Source organism: Cryptotermes secundus, unplaced genomic scaffold, assembly GCF_002891405.2.
Source record: "Cryptotermes secundus unplaced genomic scaffold, Csec_1.0 scaffold164, whole genome shotgun sequence".
NCBI lineage: Eukaryota > Metazoa > Arthropoda > Insecta > Blattodea > Kalotermitidae > Cryptotermes > Cryptotermes secundus.
In genome coordinates this window covers 775,954-801,073 of record NW_019729209.1, presented here as the reverse complement: position 1 = coordinate 801,073, position 25,120 = coordinate 775,954, and the positions used below count along the sequence as shown (strand labels likewise).

General features: G+C 41.5%; 1 protein-coding gene across 4 annotated transcripts in view; it reads right to left on the bottom strand.

Moving 5' to 3' along the window:
• Positions 1–25,120, bottom strand: part of LOC111865374 (ligand of Numb protein X 2) — a 597,517-nt gene that overhangs the window by 325,645 nt on the left and 246,752 nt on the right. For all 4 annotated transcript variants that reach the window (XM_023853347.2, XM_023853345.2, XM_023853346.2 and 1 more), the window contains 2 exons: positions 15,820–15,912; positions 8,455–8,576 (listed from right to left, as the gene is read on the bottom strand). In XM_023853347.2, the coding sequence (XP_023709115.1) occupies positions 8,455–8,576; positions 15,820–15,912 (215 nt within the window). The remainder of the gene's footprint in view (positions 1–8,454; positions 8,577–15,819; positions 15,913–25,120) is intronic.

Here is a 25,120-nt window from a genome sequence, read left to right as displayed (position 1 = left end):
AAATACGGTGCCACTTCGCGGGGCACCGAAGCATTGCAATGTTTTCTCGGACGACGTTCAACAATGTAGCTACGAATATTATTAAGTTTGGGGAAAGTGGGATAGGCCTGTCTCAAGATAGAAGCAGATGTACATCCCAGCAAATTTAGAAACGCACACTGGATCCTATACAGTTCGGTTACGAAGAGCAAAGCTTTAGGAGATAGAAGACGCAGTGCTTGAATAAACCTCATTTCGGCCGTCGCTTGCTTAAGATTACGCAAATCATCAAGTTTCCTTTATTTTATTGCATGTTGAGCTATTCTACGCATTATCGGCTCTCCTTCCCTTCGGTCCGTTAGGTTCTACTGTCCTTCCCGTATCGACGTCATCCTCCTAACATTTCACCCTCGATGAATCCCAGTCGCCTGGCTCCTTATCAGTCCGAGCTCGAGTATATCTGCTCTTGCATGAAGCGGTTTGTTATCCCTTCTCCGATGTATCGATTTCGATTATGTTACTGGTATTGTTACGATACTGTTCGATATGTTAGTTTGTGATGCAGGGGGATAGTCAAGTTAGACTGAAAACTGTGTTTCGCTTTGAGTCATCCCGAGTAGCCGTAATGGGAAAGAGAGCCCCTGCTGTGAGCGTAGAATGGGGAGGCAACGGCGTAATTCTGTCGGGCGCACAACTAGGAAGTAAGGGCATTCATTTGATTTGTGGGAACGCAAGCCTATTTCTTATTTTTAGAAATAATGTACAGTCTTCTGAGCCACTGAAAGTTCCAGAACGATGTAAGCTGTGATACCGAAGTCCTTGCTGTGTTTCTTCTGTTGTTCTACGGAACTGTGTACGTATAAAATGGGGTTCGGTAACCCTTTTACTCAAAATTACTGTCCATTGTCCGGTATTCTAAAAAAACATAATGTTTCGCAAAATAGATTTGTTTCCGTCTTCAGATGAGAGGGGAGACACCTACCTGTTAGGTTCCTTAGAAAGAGCTAACCTCAGTCATGTTGTTCTTAAGTTTTTTTTTGAATACCAGACGATAGACAAAGACCAAAACCCCAGTAATTCTGAGTGTTATAAACCATCATCAAAACTCTTTAAACTCTATAAACACTTCTACTGTTTGCATGTTAATTACTACGAGCAGTTTGTTGGTTATTACTCAAGTTAAATGTTCTTTCTTTACATGGCGAATGAGACTTCAGTTATCCCACTAAGTAACCTCTCTAATATAGCCGCTACCTTATCCAGGACTCTTTTTTCCCCCTTGGCACTACAGCCCCAGTGGGCCTAGGCCTACCTCCATGAACTTCTCCGTTCACTTCGGGTTTTGTCGATCTTACACATTCGGTAGGACTCCTTGGGCGGGCGATCAGCTCGTCGCAAGGCCTCTACCTGTACACAAACACAGAAAAACGCACACAAACATCTATGCCCTGAGTGGGATTCGAACCCACGATCCCGGCTTTCGAGCGAGCGAAGACAGTGCATGCCTTAGACCGCTCGGCCACCGTGACCGGCTATCCAGGACACTTAGTCTGTGCAATTCAGGGCTATATTTACTACTGAATATGCGGGCTGTCAAACTCGGGACGTTTTGCACCTTGAATCAGCTTTACTTGGAACTTGACGACTGTGTTCTTAGTCAGTTATAGTGAGAACAGGAAGCGCTGTTTGCGTGGCAATAGCAATCCTGGCACTGTGCCCGTACACTAGCTCCATCAGTGAGTCATTCTCACACGTTAATTACTTGTTGTTGATTATTTCAGTGATGTAATGGTCATTTTTACTGCGTTAGCAAAAGGGACAGCTACCTTAAGTAGCTAGACAGTTCCTACAAATTTGTTGTGAACAATAAATCGGTCCGTGTTTCATTTTCGTTGTTCATGTATTGTTGTCAGTGAACACTTCAAACACACATACTCATATCTGTCAATCACCTTATATGTTAAATATATTTTTGATAAATTGTTAACACATTTTTTGCCTGGTGGAGTAGTAACCTCTTACTCCAGTATGTTTTACTGGGATACTACTGTGGCGGCTGACGAACTGGCGGACGTACACATCCTCTCCAGGTTGCACACCACGTCCATCTTGGGAGCACGACGTCAGCAATGAACTCAGACATGATAGGATTTGCCCATCCTTCTTTCGAGAACCAAGTAGTGACGGAGGAAGAAAGAGTAAGCGTCTCAATGTTGTGGCATGCAGACCAGTTGCTAGGCAACGACTGTGAAATAATCAGCCATTCAACATCCGTTGCTAGGTAATGCTTCTGTAAAGAACGGCCGTTGCTAGATAATGGCCGCAACAGATTTGCAACACGCTGCAGTGAAGTAACTAAGAAGAGGTGTTCTCTAGGCGGTCCGTGGGATACCTATGTGATTCAACAATAGAAAAACTGTTGGAATAAATGTTTTCTATGCGATCCGTACCGAGGCTGTACAACGAGGGGAAGCTGCGATTACGAGAGACTTGAGACGGCAGTTAGAAGAGTAGGAGGTTGATGAGAGATAGCCACCAGCCTGCGAGGAAGTGAGCCCGGGAGCACTTGTGAAAACACAGCAGATTGGGAGGACTAGGTACGTGCGGTTAGCGAACTGCAGAGCGTATTAATTAGAGATAGCGCTATACTTAGTTGTAGTTACGATCTGTAGGTGTTCAATAAATCCAATTACCAATCCAAACCCGTCTATTGTCATTCCATAAAATCGTGACAATATTATTAATGTCCATGCATAATATATCCCTACATTTATATCATAGTTTCCATTACATGTAGTCATCTATGCCATGATATTCCGGGAACGTGGAATGCGGGGTTAGAGAGACAGACAAATGTAAATATTTTGGATATAACTATATCAATGGTAAATTAACACATACCGCAGGCTCTCCTGTAGTCACGCAGAATAGGCTGTCGTAATATTAGAATCTAAACTGAGATACATGACATTGATCGAATGCACCACAGCGTCTGGTGCGTCTGGGGGATTACAGAGTCTCTGGTCTCGCGAAATTACTTCCCTCCGCGGGCCGCGAACAATTCAAACCCATTACCCATACACAAAATAACATATTTATTCAACTGTGGAATTTCGTTTAAATAATTTTCATTCATTTCAATTTTATCTATCTATGACTTATGTACACAACAATGGATTGTAATATTATGTATACAAATTAAACCCAAAATTGGAGAAAATTCAATAACTTATTGTTTAGTAGTAGGAAAATATAAGAGGATAACTTGATTCGCGATCTAAATTATTATGACTAATATATAGTATGCACCAAACATACAGTACTGAAATGAAAAGACGTCCTGTTGATACCACTGTATATTCATGTGAAGGGCCCTTGTACGACAGAACCTTCTCAAATCCTGAAGAAATAGTCCAATCAACATGTCCCTGTAGCGTTCTTGGGTGACGGTAAGAGCATTGCCTTCCTCATCCTCAATGAAATAGGGGCCTAATATACTGTGTGCTGAGACGGCACACCATATCGTCACACGTGTACTATGCAGCGGTTTCTGGACGATAATATCTGGCCGCTCAAAACCAAGGAAGCGAGTTGTCTGGCGACCATTCCCGTATGAGCGGAAATAATACTCAACTATGAACACTTTTTCTTCCGTCGAGAGACCCATTTCCAACAACAACTGCACAACACAACTTCCTTTTCACTACTGGGAACACGTGCGGCTGGCGCTATACCCCGTCGACAAACGCACATGCGCGTTTGAGATGCACGAGTTTCAGTAATGTATGTTTTTGGCTCATACTGTAATATTATTATTTTTTTATTACTATCAGAAACAGCGATATAAAATGATCAAAATGGACGTTTGGGGAATAAATATAGCTCAACGACTTATTACATTTTGTGCTAAATTGGAAGAAATTTGTTGTTGCTTAAACGTTCAAGACAGTTATTTCATGTTAGGGGGCAAGCATAATTCAGAGTAATTTTTTTCTTTTACTTAAGTACAACTAACGATTTTTGTTTTAATTTCTCCCACATCTATTCTATGCCCCGTCCAGCTAAACTTTATTGATTTGATCACTCTAATGATATTACGTGAAAAATGCAAATTGAAGCTCTTTCGAAAACCTCAATAGGACAGACTACATTAACTTTGATATTCAAGGAATAGGATAATATGATGTGGATTTGACGTATCTATATTAGGACAACTGTACTGAACACACAGATTCCGAACACACAGATTCCATGAACGACAGGGGATTCCATTACTAGCTGAGGGACTAGCAATTTCCATGAAGTCACTTAAGAATGATGCCACGATGAAACTATATACCCTCGCCATGAGATATAAGAGACTTCATGTTCCTGTTAACGTATTAGCGCATGGAAACAAGTTTCAGACGCCTTATTTTTTCCGCATCTAACTCCTGCATAAAATGTGCAACGTGACGTCAAATAATGCAAGGAACTCGACTCAATTTCGCAGTTTGTTGCCGATGAACGAAAGACATAGGTTTGTTACCGTGAGAGTGTTTCAGTTGCAACTGGTAGCTTGTTTATATACCTAACATGACGATGAAAAGTGACATTCACATAACTGGTATATGTTCTTACCTAAAGAAATTCAAAGAAACACTACACGACGCTCTTTACTGACATTTGTGTAGAAGTTTCATAATGCCTACTACTTCCGAAATATTATTAAGTTCATAAAATTAAGGGTATGAGCGGAATATGTAGTACGCATGGGAGAAGAACCACTGGGGAGAATAGGAATCCATATAGGATACTGGTGGGAAAGCCCGAAGGAAAGGAACCATTTGGAAGACCAAGATGTAGGTGGGTGGAAAATATTAAAATGGATCTGAGATACGAAGGGTTGGTATGAGCTGGATTGATATGGCTCAGGATAGACACCAGTGGAGGGCTCTTGTGAAAACGGTAATCACCTTCGGGTTCCATAAAACGTTGGGAAGTTCTTGAGTAGCTGCACAGCACAACTGACGGCTTCTGAAGAAGCGATCAGCTCCATGGAGTTAGTTATGGGAGAGATCAAAATGGTACAATATTATGGTTGGATAACTTTAAGAGTTTTAAGACCGCTTGGGATACCAAGGCGTAGATGAGTGGATAACACTGAAAGTGATCGTAAAGGAATATGATTTAAAGATGCGAGATGCTTTCATTTTTCTCGTGATATGGACCAGTGAAGGCCCTTGTGAAGAGGGTAATGAGTCTACGAGATATATAAAAGAACAGGAATTTGTTGAATATCTGAGGGGCGCCATTAGATTTTATGGAAGAGCTCTACTGCAGTGAGTTAACTGTCCAGAGTTCTAAAGCCGCGTCCACATTACTCGTGCTCGTGCTCGTCGGGAGACTCGTCTGCCTTTTACTTCTGCTCGTAAATCTAATTTATTGGTTATAGTTTTTAAATTAAAAATTTAAAACTTGTTTGTCTCGTGACTTGTCATATCGTCCACATTACTCGTGCTCGTGCTCGTCGGGAGACTCGTCTGCCTTTTACTTCTGCTCGTAAATCTAATTTATTGGTTATAGTTTTTAAATTAAAAATTTAAAACTTGTTTGTCTCGTGACTTGTCATATCGTCCACATTACTCGCGAGCATAGCAAGTCACATGAGCACGAGTAATGTAGACGCGCCTTAATAGTTCGTGATTACTTGAAGGCCATGGCCTCCTTTATGTCCGGTGATTAGGATGGCTGGCGCTCGCTTCAATCTAAACATGCCCAAAATAATAACTAGAGCGACAGGCTTTCAATCAGTTAATTTAAACAGCGCTCCGTTTGCGATAAAATAAATGGGAATTAGAGTGCTCTATTCTGGGATGTAACATCATGATGTCCGGTAGAATTCCACTGACTTCTCGCAGGACCGTACTGCCCCCCGATCTTCAACGTCGAAGAGTGAGCAAGAAACCAGCGAGAAGCAGACTCTAGTTGCGTCTGCGTCTTTCTGGATTCTTCATTGCACTACTCTTCAACACCGAACATGGAAGCAGTGAGGTCCTCCGAAATGTACGTAGTCTTCCAGTGAGCTACACGTCGCCACAACCCAGAAGTCTTCATAGCCACCGCCGTGAGAACCTCATATCCGAAATAACAATTTTTTATTACAGATTGCTCTTCATTATGAACTTCGGTTAGGGACAAATCCGGTTACTTTTCTAATATAGCACATGCTCCAACCTAATTGACGCTTTTAAAATTACTTTAGTTAAATATATTTAAATATAGAAAGAGTTTTTCTCGGCTTTTGCACGAGCAGGTTCGCTACAACTTATATTACGAAGCAAATGAACCGTAATTGGATTCTCGTCAGGTCACTAAACCTTTCACAGTACATCATTCAAGTAATTAACCACCCGCAGGAAGTGTACGTCGTTAAACAAGAGAACAAGCGACACATCTAATATATCGGAATTCGTTTCTCTTACACGCGTTTTCAATTAAAGAGAACGGAACCTATAAAAATATCATTGCATGTAGAAACTCTGCTAATGCACGGCCAGTTTCAATTTAAAGCAGCATTAACTGTTCCAGTTTTGAATTATAGTTTAAGGTATAGTAAATCCCATAACATAACACAAGCACACTTATGCAATTTTACACACATAGATATATATATTCTTAAGAAATGTTGAAAAGAAAACTGAATCTGTTTGAAATAAAATAGGATACAACTCATATGTGAAGACTATTTATCCCAAACAACTTATACAATACCGAGACAAACAAATTACAATAGCGTAATAGATGGTGGGCGGATATTCAGACACGTTAATTAAAGACGGACATGAAAGCCGTGGCCACAGATGAGGAGGTGGTAATCGAGAGTAATATGAGTAAACGAAAAACAAAAATGAAATGGAAGTAATATACAATTACAACACAAGATTTATAACGACTTTTCAAACTGCAATTTGGAATAATGTGATTGTAAGTGAAACTGCGTAAATTATTCTTTCATGCTGGGGATAAAAGAAACTAGGGACAATACCAAATAAATTTCTATTTCATATTTGAGAAGAAACACTAGACCTTGGGGACAGAAGAGGATACTGTCATTTGAAGGAGAAAGCTCTAGATCGCATTAAGTGGAGGAATTGTTTTGAAAGAGACTGTGGACCTGTCGCCTTGACAGATTACTGATGATGATGATGATTTGAGAAGTTTAAGTTGACCGATTATGAAAATTCCCTAAAAATGTTAACCAAATTTTGATAAATTTTATTTTTGTTTTGTCCTTATGTATCTATTTATAAATTTATTGAATATTATTTATTCGAAAAAATAAATATATAAGAATATTTTATCCTTTACAGCGCTCCGAGTCCGTGTTATATTATATGTTATTCAGATTAATGTAGCAATAAGCACACACTATATTAGTGGTTATAAAGTATTACGAGTATATCCGGCTTGACATACGTATATTCGTATATTCGTGTTTATAGAGATCGTAGACCGTCCTATAGAACGAGTCAAACGATACACTGCCTCGACGTACGATTCTATAGCAGATACATTTTTTTATTGCTAGTGGGGTGGGACTAAGTCCCTTGTACTGCGGCCACTTCTGGCCTATTGTACAAGCCCCAGAAGATAGGTGAGGGTGATTGTGGAGCAACTGGTGGAATGAAGATTGGCAGGGGAAACCGAAGCACTCGGAGAAAACCTGCCCCAGCGCCACTTTGTCTATCACAAATCCCACTTGACCAGACCCGGGATCTAACCCGGGCCGCCGCGGTGGGAAGCTAGCGACTAACCGCTTGAGCTATGGCGCGGCCCTAGCACATACCCACTCCACGCCAATCTTCTATAGTAATATAAAAAAGCAATGATTGTATTATGTTTGCTTGCTCTCACAGAGGACTTCGGGGTAAACGGGGAAATAACGTAACATGAAGTATGCCTTACGCTGTAAATTAAAACTTACATTACTTTTAATCTGTAAACAACAAACTAAGATACTTTGTTGAATATTCAACAGAACTTAACCTAGTAGTTTTATGAAGGAGTATTCTCCACTGGGGTTGAATTGCAGGGCTCAAAAAAGAGTTGCATGGAGCTTAATGTCAATGTCAAGTAAACGTGATAAATTGACACTCCCTTTGCGGAGCATTAATATATACTAACATACATATATTTACATTTTATCTCGAACTAGCAGTCTAATACTCTGTATGCCACACATGAAAATGACCGATACTGGAAGAAAAATATATAAGGACAGCCTGTTTCAATTGTTTCAAAAAATATTACCCTTCATCGCCGGGTAATCTTCCAAATAATTAAGGATGAACTGCAGTTATAACAAAAAATAACTATATATAAAACCGGCCCGTCAATCGAACTACACAAATAATTCAAGGTACGAAATCTTACAGCTCTCAGTACAGTCACACTTGGGTTCCCATGGAGACGCTGAAATATTTGTGTTCCTACCTTTGTTTCGGCTGGTGACTTCTCCGTGCTTCGAGGGCGATGATTGACGCTGCGAAGAGACGGGTGGTGTTGAAGAGTTTCGGGGTGGTTTGACAGCAGCCACAGCACCAGCTCCAGGGCATCTAACGGGACAACGAAACTTCTTATAATCTCGCACCTTCTATACATTACTTAATTACTGTACCATGAGTTCCTCTGTGGCTCATAACTGCGTCATACCTGCACCGATGTGCACAAGCGGTGGAGTTGCTTATGTGAAGCATCACCTGAAGTTTCTGTACGTATCGAATGATGCGAAGCAACTTAGGAAAGCCCTTGCCAGGCCGACATTTAAAAATTCACTTAGTGGAGGGTGGAGTCCAACTGGGTCCACTCGGTACGGCGGCCACTGATTGGCCTATTGTAGACTGTCCCGAATGATTATGATGATGGAGAATTTCGTGGAATGAAGAATGGCAGGGAAAACCGAAGTACTTGGAGAAAACCTGCCCCAGCGCCACTTTGTCGACCACAAATCCCACTTCACCAGACCCGGGATGGAACCCGGGCCGCCGCGGTGGGAAGCCAGCGACTAACCGCTGGAGTTATGGCGCGGCCATATTTCAAATCCAAAATTGAGAGACCTGCTAACGAACACGGGCAAATGTAGCGAACAGCTGGTTTCCAGTCTCTTGAGTTATGACCTCATGGACATATGAAGGGGTAATGTGCCCATATTTCCACACCGCATATACAGCACATAATGCGAGCATTTTTTTTTACACTGGCTCTACAGCCCTCTTGGGCCCTGGCCTCTGATTTTCAGTTTCATGATCATTTTACAGACGGTAGGACTCCTTGGACGAGAGATCAGTTCGTAGCAAGGCCTCTACCTAAACACAGGACAACACAAACACAGAATAAATATATACACATACCAAATATCCATGTCTTATGTGGGATTCGAACCCATGATCCCGGCTTCCGAGCGAGCGAAAGCAGTATATGCTTTAGACAGCTCAGCTACCGTAACCGGCTCAATGTGAGCATTAGGAAACTAAATTATTAACCACGGCCTGAAAATGTATTCCACTTAAAGTCGATATTTTATAAATCGCACTCCAGTACTGAACGAATTAAAAATCCAGGTAGGGATATTGACGTCATCGCTAAAACACGAAAGCCACGCCCTCCCCTGTGCGACCGACGTAACTAATTTAATAGTTTTTAATCCTGTCGAAAGGTCCGTCGTCTCCTGTAAGCTTTGCAATTAATTCAAGATATACTACAAAATGACACCTTGACCTGATGCCTAAAATAAACTAGAGCCAAAGAACAATGTCACCGCGACGTAATAAAACGCACTAAATTGACTATTATATAGGCATGATATTGCTTCTGTTTTAAAATAATGAAAGTGAAATAAACTAAGTTACGAGTATCACCTCTAGCAGGAAAAGGAGGCAGCAATTCCCTACGAAACATCTGTACCTATATTCCATAATATAAAGCAAGAAGACAGTAACCCTCATAGACACCTCCGTCAAAACTTCAAACGTCACATGCCTTTTATTGCCTTTGTTTTCATGGTTGCAAGGTAAAAGGTAACGCTCTCCCTGTAACAGTCCGTGAAGGCCCATAGAGTTGTGAGACGTTGAGGCTCTCACATTTTCTAGACAAGTGGCTCACAAATGGCAGTGAGGTTGTCAGCCTTACGCACCGGTTGCCCTTTATCCCCAGGAAGATTCCTGGCACTCATTTCTGTTAGAGGCTGAGTCGACCCCAGGGTCATAGCGCGGCTGGAAGGATCAGGTCAACTGAAAAATCCAATGGATTCATCGGGAATCGAACCCGAGACCTTCCGGCTTGTGAGTTGATAAAGGTCTTGAGGAGTGGAATTTAAGATCTTGTCCGAAAGCACAGTGTCGCACAACGTTTGTTAAATTCTACGTGTCTTTCTTCAAGCCTTCATGACGACCTGCGTTCCTCAGTCTTCGAACTGTAAGCAGAATTAGTTCTGAACTGCTCAACAATCAAAATGCCCAAGTGTAGCTTCAGAAAGCTTGTGCCAGATATCGCTGTAGGTAAGTGTTTAAGCAGAGGTGAGGTACCACTTCAGTTAACCCTTCAAGTAATGCGATAGGTAATGGTTGGGTCGCGATCCCTTGAGGTCTAAAAGAGAGTGTGTCGCTGAGCTCTCAAGAATTATGTAAAACGTAGTTGTATCCACCAACATTTTCCGCTAGTCATTAAATCTGTTTGATTTAATGCAGCTGCTTTTTAAGAATGTAGCTGGAGCCGACACTTGGTGGCATAATTTTTTATTTCAATTATTTCAGGTGGTTAGGTACGACAAAATTTGAGAACCCTTGCCATATGTTACCGCCTCTGTGGTCTAGTGGTCAGAGTTCCTGCATACAGATCCAGAGGTCCCGGGTTCGATTCCCGGAGCTACCAGATTTTCTGAGAAGTACGGAGTCAAATCAGCCCCATGATGGTAATTGAGGATGTATTTCAAGGAAATGGCGCCTCTGGTTTAGAAAACCTAGATTAACGGCCGTGGGGATCCGTTGCGCTAACCACGCGACACCCTCTATCCGCAAAAGTTGGTCCTAACTTCGCTGACAAGCGACGGTCGCTCGGTCGGTATAGTTCGCTTGACGACTACAGGCCATGGAATTTTTGCTTTTTTTGCCATATGTTACTCAATAGACACTAACTAATATTTTTTTTTTAAATTCTCTGAAATTGTACTTGCCTTGCCAATAAAGTTGAGATCTATATATTTTATACAATCATCGCTGATCTGAATCAAGAAGAACGTCCTATTTCCTTAAAACAAAGTGATTTTGTTTAAATTAGGTGTGCACGTCAGTTCCTGCGGCAGAATTCAGCTGCACTGTGTGGGGGACGACTCCTGGAGACAACGGCAATGGATCACATTTTCTCTCGGTTCCCTCTTACGAAACATTTTCACCCGTAGTCAGTTCTCACGTATGACCATCACTTAGGCAATAGGCCCAGGCAGATACCACAAAACCACAGCTTGCTTCGTTTGCTACCTGCTTCACGCTGGTTTCTTGCTTGGCTTATTATTCCACCCTGAAGATGGGGCGAAATGCCCCTCCGAAACATCGGCTGACTCTCAATAGACCACATGGCGTTATAACTCAGAAGACAGAACTCTTCTTATGTTGTTGTCCGTGTTAAATAAGAATGAATGATTCACAAAACTTAGCCTAATAAATATACACGTATTAATAGGAACCCCTTCCTTGCTGTCAGAAGTTATGTGATAATTTAGTTTGGAACACTAACACGGAGTCATGTTGTTCAATCCTTCACCATCAACAAAGACTACAATTGTAGGTCTGGGAAGGGCATCTATCGCGCCATCTTAGAAAATACTGAGTTTGGTTATTTTGTTCTCCCTGTGCTTCAAGTTTTGCGAGCGTTGATGAAGTTAAAGAGGATTAGATGGGCAGGGCACGTAGATTGCATGGAAAACAATAAGAATTACAGGAAAGCATGGAGGAAAAATATCACTAGAAAGACTAGAAAAAGGATAATATTAAAACGGATCTGATAGAAAGAGAATAGGGGTATGGACTGGACTCGTCTGGCTCAAGAGGACGAAGACTCAGTGGTGGACTCTTGCAAACACAATAATGATCCTTTGGGTTATATAACATTCTTGGAATTTCTAGTGTTGCTGAGCAACTGCTGGCTTCTCGTGAAGTTAACAGTTTAGTTGTAACACACGGAAAGTCTGGATCAAGCAAGTTATTTTATAGCACAGGTAAGCATGTAGTGGGCTGGACTCGCCTGCTGCAGAATATGGTTGAATTTTTTCCTGGTAGTTATTTTTCTGCTTCAGATGGCACCACGCGCATGGCTTCATCTCACTCTGCTGTAGAAGCCCTAAATAAACGTTGAGTTTGTTTCTGTAGTTTCCTCTTTGCGTTTCGTACAGTTTTAATAAACTTCACGGCCATCTGTGAGCCGATTGTCTAGAAAATGTGGGAGCCTCGCCGTCTCACAACCCTATGGGCCTCCATGACCTGTTACAGTTTTTATGGCGTCTGTGATGCAGTGGTTATCATGGGATAGATACGCAACGTAAGTAACATATTCTTATATTACGTTCTGGTCAGGGGCGCCGTCCCTAAGGTCTGGAGAGTCGGATCACAGCAGCATTTGATGCTTCAATGCATGAAAAGTAGCCCAGTTAGTTTATAATTTCTTTTGATTTAGTGCGACATAAAAATTAGTTAGAGAGATTTAAAGTTTGTTTACATTTGTTTACTGGTCAGAGTTTTTGGCTACAGATCCAGAGGTCCCGGGTTCGATTCCCGGCACTACCAGATTTTCTGAGAAGTAGTGAGTCTGGAACGGGGTCCACTCAGACTCGTGAGGATTTTTTTTATTGCTAGTGGGGTGGGACTAAGTCCCTTGTACTGCGGCCACTTCTGGCCTATTGTACCAGCCCCAGATGATAAATGAGGGTGATTGTGGAGCAATTGGTGGAATAAAGATTGGCAGGGGAAACCGAAGTACTCGGAGAAAACCCGCCCCAGCGCCACTTTGTCCACCACAAATCCCACTTGACCAGACCCGGGATCGAACCCGGGCCGCCGCGGTGGGAAGCCAGCGACTAAGCACTTGAGCTATGGCGCGGCCCATGACTCGTGAGGATAACTGAGCTATTTTCAAGGACATGGCTGCTCCGGTCTAGAAACCCGAGATTAACGGCCGTGGGGATCCGTTGCGCTGACCACGCGACACCCTCTATTCGCTAAAGTTGGCACTAACTTCGCCGACAAGCGGCGGTCGCTCAGTCGGTATAGTTCGCTTGCGAACTACAGGTCACGGAGTTTGTTTTGTTTTACATTTTGTATGGCAAAGAAAAATTGCTTAGGTTGCAGGAAGTTCGTTGAAGGCGCTGCTCTTAGCTCACTTTTCTATGTACGTTGCTTTCAGTTGCTTATGGCGCTCGATAAATGCCACGTCTTCTCCCTAGCAACTCTGTTCTGTTTTCCTTTCGGCCATTCGCGTCTCAGCTACTTCGACTGAACATCCGTTATTCTACCTTCCACCGGACACTGTTCTATTCCTAGAACGAAATAAAATTACATGCTAATATTTTATATTTCTTGTGTTTCTTTTTGCGCGAGATTAAATACGATTATATGATCTGTGTGTGTTTATTTCGAGAGAAGCTTGTAATGCGAATGCAGTTGAAATGTTATTAGAAACCCCGTGTAAATTTTGGACTATGTAGAGTTCGGAATAATTTCCGAGGCGATGTTAGAGCAGATAATTTTAGTGATGGCATTATAAAACTACTGTACAAGAATAGAAATCGGTGAGAAACTGCCGAACTGAATTTGAATACAATTTCGAAATGATTTTGTGCCACCTGAATCTTTGTCGCCATGATTATCAAAGATCTTAAGAAGGAAGATATGAGGAATACAGTAGAATAAGAGAAGTGGTGAATTTCAGGGCTCACACAAATCCGTGACAAAGCATCTACAATATAAAGGAGTCGGTGTGTGCGTCCGTTCGCACTAGACGCGCGTGGGCGTCATAAGGCACAGGTGAACCTAGCGAGGACCAAATTCCTCCTGACCTAAGGGTACAACGTATTTCAAAGGAAGGGGTAAGGAGGTCAGCTAATTTTCATAGGACAGAGAAGCTCCTTTGTTCGAAATGTCACCAGAAATGAACATGTAGTTGCTAAAAGTGAAAGGGAAACACTAGGCAACGTAAAAGATAAACCTTTACAATGTGAACATTTGAATAAGAACACAAATTTCTATCTCTTTCCTTAAATACAGACACTAGAGGGATATATTTTATTTAGTCCTGGATCCACCTGTTCAGAAGGTCAATAGGTCTTAGGACTTCATACGCTCTAATTAGTTCTAAGATTACATTATTTTCATTACACGCGCATTTTCCGCGATTGTTTTGTTAGCAGAAGTTGTTTCTTAGCTATTCTTCTGTAGTAAAAACAGTATTCGTGCAGGAACTACTATCATATGTTGTAGCAAAGACTTTATGTATTATATCAATACTGTGGCATAAATACAGTCGCACAGCAGCCTGGGAAGATTTAGTGCGTGCTGTAGTGAATGCAGAGCATGTGAATTAGCGATAGCGCTATACTTACTTGTAGTTGCGATCTGTAAGTGTTCGATAGATTCAATTACCAATCCAAACCCCGTCTACAGTCACTCCATCACATGACTTTACAAATTACGTCTCTTCGATTAAAATTATTGGCCTATATTATTTACCACCGCCTTGTAAATGTACATCTAATTTTGTGTATAAGACGAATTTCCTGCCTCCGTTTTTATTTGTGAAGCTGCTGAAATGGTAAGAGATGAAAATGTTTCGGTTTACCGGTCTTCACCTGGAGATGTTCTTCCTAAAAATTCTAAACAAAGCAGCAAAGAGCAGGCCACTTAAACTGGGAACAACAGTGGCTCCAGTGGCTGACCGTCAATACAATTTTAGAATTATATAATATATATGTAGGAGTTAGGATTTGGTTTGTAACCATGGCATGGAAAGCAGAACAGAGACTGGAAAATTTGCTGTACCTGAAAATTCAACGATAACCAACAGTGATAGTGCCAGTGATGGCAGTGGTCGTGAGTTGCAAGATGCACCTCGATCTCAGACTATAGCCCCAGAAAACCTTGCGGCGTACACACCTTGTATGACAAACCAGGAGATAAATCATATGCAGATATGTGCCCCGTATTGAAGTTATCTATTTTAGTTAGACTACACATTTTCATACTACGTGAGAGAGATTAGGAACTTCATTTTCGTAGTTCAGTGGTGTCATATTATCATTTTCAAATGACTATAATAATTCTCATAAATAAAACACTTCTTTCCAAAAGGATATATTACTAATATTTTACACGCATTTCGTACATCTAGTGCCGCGGTCAAGATTGGTGGTGCTGTACGTGTACTGACCCATCCTTCATGGGGTAGTGATTAAATAATTAAGTACAGGAAAACTTTGCATTTACCTTCCACAATTTGCTAAATGTGCTACGTCTGACGTAAATTTTAGCGTCGATGGTACAATAAACCCCACAAATAGGCAAGCAACAATAGAATTTTTGTATACTTGTTAGCATTTGAATTTTATTTCCCGTTCTTGCCGTGGTTTCATATTCATAAAGAACGGATGACATTACAGTTATGAGCCGTACATTAATTTTTCAATTTCCTTCTTACGGGCTCCAAGAGCAGTAGCATTCCCCCCCCCCAAACCCCGCAAAGAAATTCACGTGCATTATGTGGGTTAATTCTACACACTAAATTTTGAACTTTATTCTGACTGAACCACAAACTTACCTTTGACTCAAATGGTCTTCAAGGTCGCCGCGTTGTAGAATTTTATCACAGATGGTTGTGTTGGGACACTGAACTGGCAGCTTTTCTAAGAGTCTGCAACATACAAATTAAAAAGCCTAATTGCTCACAAAGGAATATGGATGAATACTTCATTTACAGTTCACAATGTACAATTGGCAATATTGTAATCATCTCTAGCTTATTTATTATATTGCTGAAAAAGATTTTCGAAACCAGTTACAAAAATCCCCCATCCTGGTTCCTTATTTCGAGATATGAGTCAACAATGCCAAAATTATGAGTTCATTCTTATTCCACAACTACTGTGCATGGAAACCGAGCTGGTAATGAAGATAAAACCAATTTAACAACACAATATACGCCGGTTAGCAAATCCTGAATTTATCTGACCATCTTTGCATTGCTGACCTTTTTTTTTCCTTGGCACTACAGCCCCAGTGGGCCTAGGCCTACCTCCATGAACTTCTCCGTTCACATTGCTGACCTTTACAACCCTTTAAAGCAAGGTAGTTATTGCATGAATTATGAGCATTTATAGTATGAACTTTTCCCATGGGGTGTATTGATGAGTTTCTTATGATTCTCATAATAAACAGAAATTATTCTGGGACGTAGAATTTTCCACTTGTAATGAAGGCGGAATATGTTTTCTGTGCTGTATTAAATTAATTTTTAAATAATACTACCATGAGTATCAGGCTTCAAATTGTTAATACAAACAGTGCGTGTACTATACTATGCCTCCTCCTCTCGTATGCCGTAAACTAGTCTCTCCACCGCTCTCCAGGGCTCTGCTTGGTACCGCTGTACTTGTACAAACCGGGCGGGCAATACTGTACGGGACATGTAGTCACACGGTGACTACCAGAGGATGGGGAAGCGAGAAGCAACAGAGCTCCTGAGGGGCCCTTAATGTACGAAATCGTAGATCAGCGCGTTGCTTGTATTAAGTACATCAATCATTCAACAGCAACAATATAATTAACTTATCGTTTCCCATGAGCCGTTATAGCGTAGTCGGTATAGCGACTGGTTGCGGGCTGGACGGCCGAGGAGTCTCGATACGGTCCATGTCGCCCAGACCGGCTCTGGGGTCCACCCAACTTCCTATCCAATGTGTTCCGGGGGCTCTTTCCCAGAGGGTAGAGCAGCTGGTGCGTGAAGCTGACCACTCACCTCCAACTATGGCCCAGGTCAAGAAAATTTGATTCTACACACCCACTCTCCCATACGCTTTCAAGGCATAGCTCTTAATTAGTTAAACACAGGGGAAACTTTACTTTCTTTATGTGGGGCTGTCCGAATCGATTCGTTTACAACTCTATTCGAACATGCTCCCTTGCTGGCCACAGCGAATTCGAAGCTGTTATGATACAGCTTGATTTTTTTCCTCTTGTTTAACATACAAAAATACTGTGTTTTGTTCTTCTAATTCCAATGCCGTCAATCGGCCGTGAAAAGTGAGAAAAGGCACGACCAAAAAGTCCACCTATTCTACGAACCAGTGTATATCAAAGCTTGCGTAGACAATCTTGAGCGAGGAAAGTCTCATATACGTATGCCTGAATTTCCCAACGGTGTATGAACATCGGCCGATCATAGTGACCGCGCGGTCTAAGGCATGGACTGTCTTCGAAAGCTGGGAACGTGGATTCAAATCCCACTCAAGGCACCGATGTTTGTATGTGTGTGTGTTTTTTCTGTGTTTGTGTTGTCCTGTGTGTAGGCAGCGGTCTTCCGACGGGCTGATCACTGGTCCAAGGAGTCCGACCGTCTGTGCAAAATTGATTAATAAACTGAAGAAGAGGCCAGGGCCCAGCAAAGAGCTGTAGAGCCACTGATGGATGAAAGAAAGAATGAATGAATGAATGTACTGTCACGTATTTGGGGTGTATAACGCGACAAATAAGTTCACGCCGTCCTTTGATATAGCGAATTATTCCTTTCGCTCTCTTACACACACTTTACAGGCATTTACACTTGCAGTGTCACAATCACTGCTTACAATATCCGGCGAGGCACTGGACTCTCTACTCCGAGGGCTGATCCGAGACTTTATTCTCCGAAGGGTGATCCGAGACTNGTGTTGTCCTGTGTGTAGGCAGCGGTCTTCCGACGGGCTGATCACTGGTCCAAGGAGTCCGACCGTCTGTGCAAAATTGATTAATAAACTGAAGAAGAGGCCAGGGCCCAACAAAGAGCTGTAGAGCCACTGATGGATGAAAGAAAGAAAGAATGAATGAATGTATAAACATCGCTGTATGTCAACAATACNGCTATCTATAACCTTGCCCGCTGTTAGGCAGCGAACCCTCCGTTATAACCATGGAGACTCCTGTTAGAATTACGATGGAGCAATTGTTGTCTCCTCTGTAACGGTCTATTGTAGCGTTTCCATAGAAGTTACTCCTCTGGTTTGCCGACACGTTACAGTATAAACATCGCTGTATGTCAACAATAAAAATTATTAACTTTAGAATGATGACGTAAGAGTCTACGTAACGAACTGGTGATGATGCACCGTCGTTCCGCTAGTATATGAAATTACAGCGCCATAAAGTTCAGAAATAACATACTTCACAGCATGCACGATGTGCTTCACGAGTCCGACAGCAAATTAGTGACAATTAAAAGTCAATTTTCAAACTTTTCAAAAATGGTGAGTGTATCGCATTGTAAACTATAAGCTGTATGTTCTAAATTTAATTTTTCCAGCTTTTGAACGAAATTTCATCTTGCTCCGCTTTGCCTTATGTAAAGTTATTCCGGTGACGGACACAGAGAGTAAAATGCAAATCCAGCCCTGTGTTAATTAAGCGCCATTCCATGAAAACACAAGTGGACTGCAGGTACAGTCCATGTATCTTTAACCTCAGCACTAGATGGAGGACAATAGTCAGCATCACGCATAAATTTCTAGGAAATAAACCCTAGTACACATTAGATAGAAGGCTGGCTGGGCCTAGAACCAGTCTGGACATGGTGGTAGAGACAGCAGATGCAGTATACACTTCATCGAATTCGGACAATATCAGAAAATATTACAGCATATTTAAATTAATTTGTGCTATGCTGTAGTGCATACTAATTAATCAAGAAGTTAATACAAATCTTTTTTTCATTTCCGCAACAGGAAAGGGCAGAGTCTATACTCTCTCTTCAGTCCCGTGCATTTGGGGTAGAGGAAATAAATTTACGGCGGGCAACAGAACATCATTAATCAGCTCAAACGAAGAGTAAGCGTGCAAATAACATGACCAGAGTAAATACAAGTTTATTTTTTACAAAAGTATTTTTTTTTCTAAAATCATACTGCGATAGAAAACCGCAAAAGTATTTACTGAGACTAAAGATATGTATGCCGGTCACGGTAGTCGAGCGGTCTAAGATATGCACTGTCTTCGCTCGCTCGGAAGCAGGGATCGTAGGTTCGAATCCTACACAGGACACGGGTGTTTGGTGTTTGTATGTGTATGTGCGTTTGTCTGTGTTTACGTACAGGTAGAGAGGCCTTGCGACGAGCTGATCACCAGCCCAAGGAGTCCTACTGTATGTCTAAGATCTAGAAAAACCGAAGTGAACGGAGAAGTTCATGGAGGTAGGCCTAGGCCCACTGGGGCTGTAGCGCAAAAAAAAAAAGGCCTTGCGACGAGCTGAAACGGAGAGTCTCGTGGAGGTAGGCCAAGGACCAAATTGGGGCTGTAATACGAAAGGGGGGAAAATATGTATACGCTGCTCATGTTAGCTGCATGAAAATAATAAAAAAGGGAAAAAATAAGTATAATGACCTTAAAACACGGCTGTACAACTTGAAACTCTGAGTAATTCATGCAGGGTGTGCGGCTCATTAAAGAAATTAGGTTCATTAGACGTTTCTGAATGAAACGAAGAAATCGGCAAAACGAGGAGTTCAGCAAAATTGTTGGGTCCAAGATGGATGGAGTGCCGATGTTAGGATATAACAAAACGATACAAAACGAGGGACTTAGTACTTTATGCCAGTCGTCCAAAAATCTGGGAGGCTAAGATGGGCTACGAATGTAGCTAGAGTGAGAAGAGAATGAATGCATACAAAATATTGATAAGGAAACCTCTCCGAAAATGGCCATTCGAGCGTAAAACTTTATGAAGTATTCTGGGGAAGCAGACAGTGGGGACGTGAGGGGAATGGAACTGGCTCCAGTATTAGCAGTAGTACAAGTAAACCCTCGAGATCAGCTACCAATTGCCATTTGGCTAAAGCTAAAATCAATACAATTACAACAATTTCAATTCGAGGAGTGCTCCATTACATAGGTTCGCTCGTCAGCCATGCTGCTAGCACAAATGATAACTTACACAATACGATCTGCTGGGTCGTAACTCCATGTAGTTCGGTAGAAGCCCACCGACGTTGCAGAGGAACTTATGGCCGCCATCTTGAAATTACAGGCGTAAGCCAATCAAGAAACCGGCAATACGGAGTCTTAAACAAGTCTAAGTATTAAGACAGTCATCTTCTGGGATCTGGCGCCGTGAATTCTTCGTTTTAACCGACGTTTCGGAGGAACATATCGCCTCCATCTTCAGGGTAGTTGAGTTGCGTGCAAATAGAGACAGCTGTAGTTGTCTCTATTCGCACGCAACTCAACTACCCTGAAGATTGAGGCGATATGTTCCTCCGAAACGTCGGTTAAAACGAAGAATACACGGCGCCAGATCCCAGAAGACGACTTTCTTCATTGTCATCGCCGTGAAAACCTCAAAACTTACAAAGTCTAAGTATTGTTCGCTTCATCACGGAATGTTTCCTACGTAAAGTAAGTAAGTAAAGTTATCCCTTTAACAGGCCCTGAAGGCCCATTTGGTTGTGAGATGTTCAGGCTCCAACATTTTCTAGACAATCGACTCGCAGATGGCGGTGAGGTTGTCAGTCTTACGCGCCGGCGGCCCTTTGCCCCCAGGAAGGTTCCTGGTACTCATTTCTGTTAGAGGTTGAGTCGACCCCAAAGCCATAGTGCGGTTGGGAAAATTAGATGAACTAAAAAAAAATCCAGTGACCTCATTGGGACTCTAACCCGCGACCTTCCAGTTTGTAGCATAGTGCCTCAACCAACTACTTTACCGCGTCCACGCTTGGTTATATGCATTAGGTTGAGGGGATGTGGTTAATTCGTGACTTCCGTCTTAAAGCGCTCCGGTAGACTGTGTTCTTGGCACCATTTTGTGATGAACTGCACCATTGTTGGGCGCAATAAGGAAAACCATTGAAGAGGTTGGTCTGAATAACTGAATATTTATGTGACGCCGATGTAAGCAGCCCAGAAATGGCCTCAGATGATAACATAAATAACATGTAATGAATGTTAGAGCATGTGGGGAGAGAGGTTGTCATCATCATCATCACCATTATGCCGCTCTTCTGGGGGAACAGAGGAAAGGTACGAAGGAATTCAGTCAAGACATTCAATCTCTAGACTAAGATTTGAGCACTGGGTCTCCAGAATGCGATCAGAACTGCTACACGTTCAACTGTTACAACTCCGTACTGCAGGGTCCGTCTTTAAACGCTGGTAAGTTACTCAGCTGATCAAGAAATCCCTCTCTTTACCGGAATCAGAAGGCATATGTTAAGCTCGCTATTACATCTTATACCAACCCGGTTCAAGCAAGTCTGCACCGTAAGACTCCATTTGTCACAGAAATATGGAAGTGAGCCGCAGTATATAACAAACACGTATCTGGAAACATTAAATGTCTTAGGCCTAGTGACCTGTTACGGTCTCATACCAAAAACTGTAGGGATCTCCACAAAGATCTCGATCCTTTTCATTGGTAATGGAGATATTGGGATTGAATTCTTGAACAGGGTATTCGCTGAACATGATTCTCACTGTTACATCCTAAGATTTCTGTGAACTAATTTATTGTGTATGATTTGAGTTTTTCACAGCGGTGACTATGAAGAATTCCGTCTTCTGGGATGTGGCGCCATGTAGACACTCGTATTGTGTTAACCGACGTTTCGTGGGGACGTCGGTTAACACAATACCTACACGGCGCCATATCCCAGAAGATGGCATTCGTCAAGTAAGTGATTGGTTTTTTTTTCTAATTTCTTCATTACCTTCAAAGTATTATTTAAATTAGTAACGATGATCTCTCGGCCCATGAATTTTATTTCTGTTAGTGTCCTACAATTCTTCACCTCACGGTTTTTGAAATCTGGTTGAAAATATGACAGTAAGAATGATGAACGGTAAATGCATGCCGTACTTAGGTTCATGCAATAAAGATTACAAAGACCCATACTGGATCCGCTGCAGTGTTCGTCTCTATGTCAGTCGCGCTGCGATTTCATATTGGAAATTCTTTTGTTACGTTAATACCCAATTCAGATACTTCAAACCAAGGCTCCCTGCTAGGGCGGCTACTAGAACCGAAGTGAGGTTAGAGGGTCTCATACTGCCAGCTTAAACAATTTTCGGTATCGTAAAATTATAAACAAAACGAGTAATCGATGCGATAATTATTGAATTCATTGAAACTGTCTTTCTTGTGATAATGGCTGCCAGATATCTTAAATACAATGAGATTCTGCTTTCGTTGATTTTCCCTTAGTTCTGCAAGGATATTTTCGGTTATGAAGAGGAAAGTGTTGCTTCCGTCTTCATCCCTTCAAACTTTACCATCCGTCATCATCCACGCACGTCTACAACTTTAGCCCCCGATAAGAAGGGCCTATGTCTGGTCAAGCGGAATTTGTACTGACTTAAGCCCTTCTTACCGACAGTCAAAAAAATAAATTCTGCAGGCGATATAGAGTTGTTACTTACAACTATATGAAATATTTGATTTACAGTTAAAGGTAAATATTTATTGAAACAAGTCCTTGGACTTCTTGCCAAATAACCTTTCTGCGTGTAGAAGTCATGTTCTCTAACGACTGGCAATAACGATCCTTGTGGATTTTGGATAAACATGGGAACCCACACGCAGTCACAGGAAACATGTATGTTTAGGCAACCCAGTCTTGCCAACTACCTGAAAGGTCACTGTAATCAAATTTGATTTACAAAACAGTGATTGATGTTTGTTACACAACCTGCTTCTGTGCTTGCTGCTGGTACTGACGTCAAGGGTCGAATGTTTACCCGTTTACAATTTCACTTCTTTGTCGTTCAGTTCGTCCCACACAGCACCATATTTGAGGATGATACGTGTTCACTCACCCGCCTTGAAATATCTGGGACAATATGAACGTCTCGATAGAATATAGTTACAAAGAAAATTTTGAAATAGACGATCAATACTTATAGGAGCCACAGGGATGGTGGAGAATCTGAGAAATTAAGTATAGTTCAAGCTATTTTGCATAACAAATACGTTGCTGTTCTCAGGAATAATTTCTTCGTTCATCTGGCGTGCTCTTCAGTATAATTCTTAGAAAGAAAGAAAGAGTTTAATTTGGATGAAATGCAAACCAATTTCGGCGATATATTAGGGGCTATATTTTAATTCTTTAAAACCTAAAATTCATCAGAATAATAATGTAAAATTTATTTATTTCCTCGCAGAAATTACATTTCATATCCATTACGAAGATAAACGTGTTACTGCTCCTTGAAAAATGAACACCTTTTTCTTTGCCAATCATAGAAAACCCATACATTCATTCTGATGGTAAAATACAGAGATCTTTTCCATATTAGCTCAGGTGGTACGTCCAATGTGCTTTATAGAGTTAATTTAAAACTCACACATTTTGGTACGCTTTTTACTAAACTTTCAGCAGTTCGTCATTTTTACATGAAGAATTATGAACACTTTTGTCATTTTATGATAAAATAGAATTAAATATTTTGCTGAATTTAAATTAATTTGGATAACTGTCCATTTCAATAGAATGAAGCATGAAAATAAAGCAAGCCTGCATTCAGTGAAGTTAACACTTGGAAGGCATCTGGAGTATTGCTGAAGTCTGTGTAACATTCCAGCATTCTCTAGGAAACATTTCTTTAACATTTCAATTCATTCACCGTTCTCATATTTCGGCTGGATAGTATTGGTTTCAGATCTTCATAAGAGCGGGATTTCTTTAAATGCTCTTAATAAAACGAAAGCTAGGGTTCTAATGTACGTGGGTTTCAAATGTTGCTAAGGCTGACGATACTGTCAGTTTATTTCGTAGAAGGATGAGAGAATGTTATGCACATGAATAATATAGAAATAAGCCTATAGCCCACATAAATACGTTTTCCGGGTTATATTTAAATTAGTCTTATTAACTCAATTAGTTTGTGTTAAGGCACCGTGTAGTCTAGTACCAGTGTACCTTAGGAACCTGTTGTCTCCATTTTCACCGACTTAAGAATTTCAAATCTTATCTAGAAATTTATTAATCTTTTAATTTTAGTTTTAATGATGTAAACACAGAAGAAACTGAAGAATGCCGTCTTCTGGGGTGTGGTGCCGTGTAGATCTCGTGTGAAGCGACGTTTCGGAGGAACCTATCGCCTCCATCTTCAGGGCAGAAAAACCAACGTGAGCGGGTGGCTCGGAAACGTCGGATCACACGAGATCTACACGGAGCCACATCCCAGAAGACGGCATTCTTCATAGTCACCGCCGAGGAAACCTCAAATTTTACATTGAAGACTCTGCTCACTCTGCACTCGTCACCGCACGCGCAATGGTTACGCACATTTCCCCATTCTCTTTTTGGTATTTCAACAATTCTAGCAGCATAGCTGAGAGTCTTCAAGTTGGGAAATGGCTTATATTTACGACCGAATGTTCGCTGTGCTCCTTATGTTAGGAGCAAAAGCTCCTGGACAGAGCAGAAAGGGTTTTAAAGAACAATATTATTTCTGACATCATTGCCAATAGCGCGAAATGTGTGCAGAGGTGGGGCATTTTAGAGAAAACTACAATTTGATAGAGCAACACGAAATGGACGGTTACCTTATTTTCCGTTCTTACGAAGAAACGTTTAAGTTCACGAGGCCCCCGTGACCTCTCTGAGTGCCTGTATGCTCGCATATTCTCCTTTTCAGGGCTCTTAAAGAACAGATGGATTTTTAAGTCATATGATACTGGAAGCCCTCATCCTCATGTATTTTAGTTTCCTGTGCACAATAATAGCAACATAATAGACATATAATTTGTGGAACGTGGTGGAACAAAGGGTACTTCGATGTATTGACATTAAAACGCATGTTAGTAAACGAAGTTTGTATAGGGCAGGTTCATTCAGGGCAGTGGTAGAAGAAATCTTAAAATATAAGTTAGATTTAGCGGG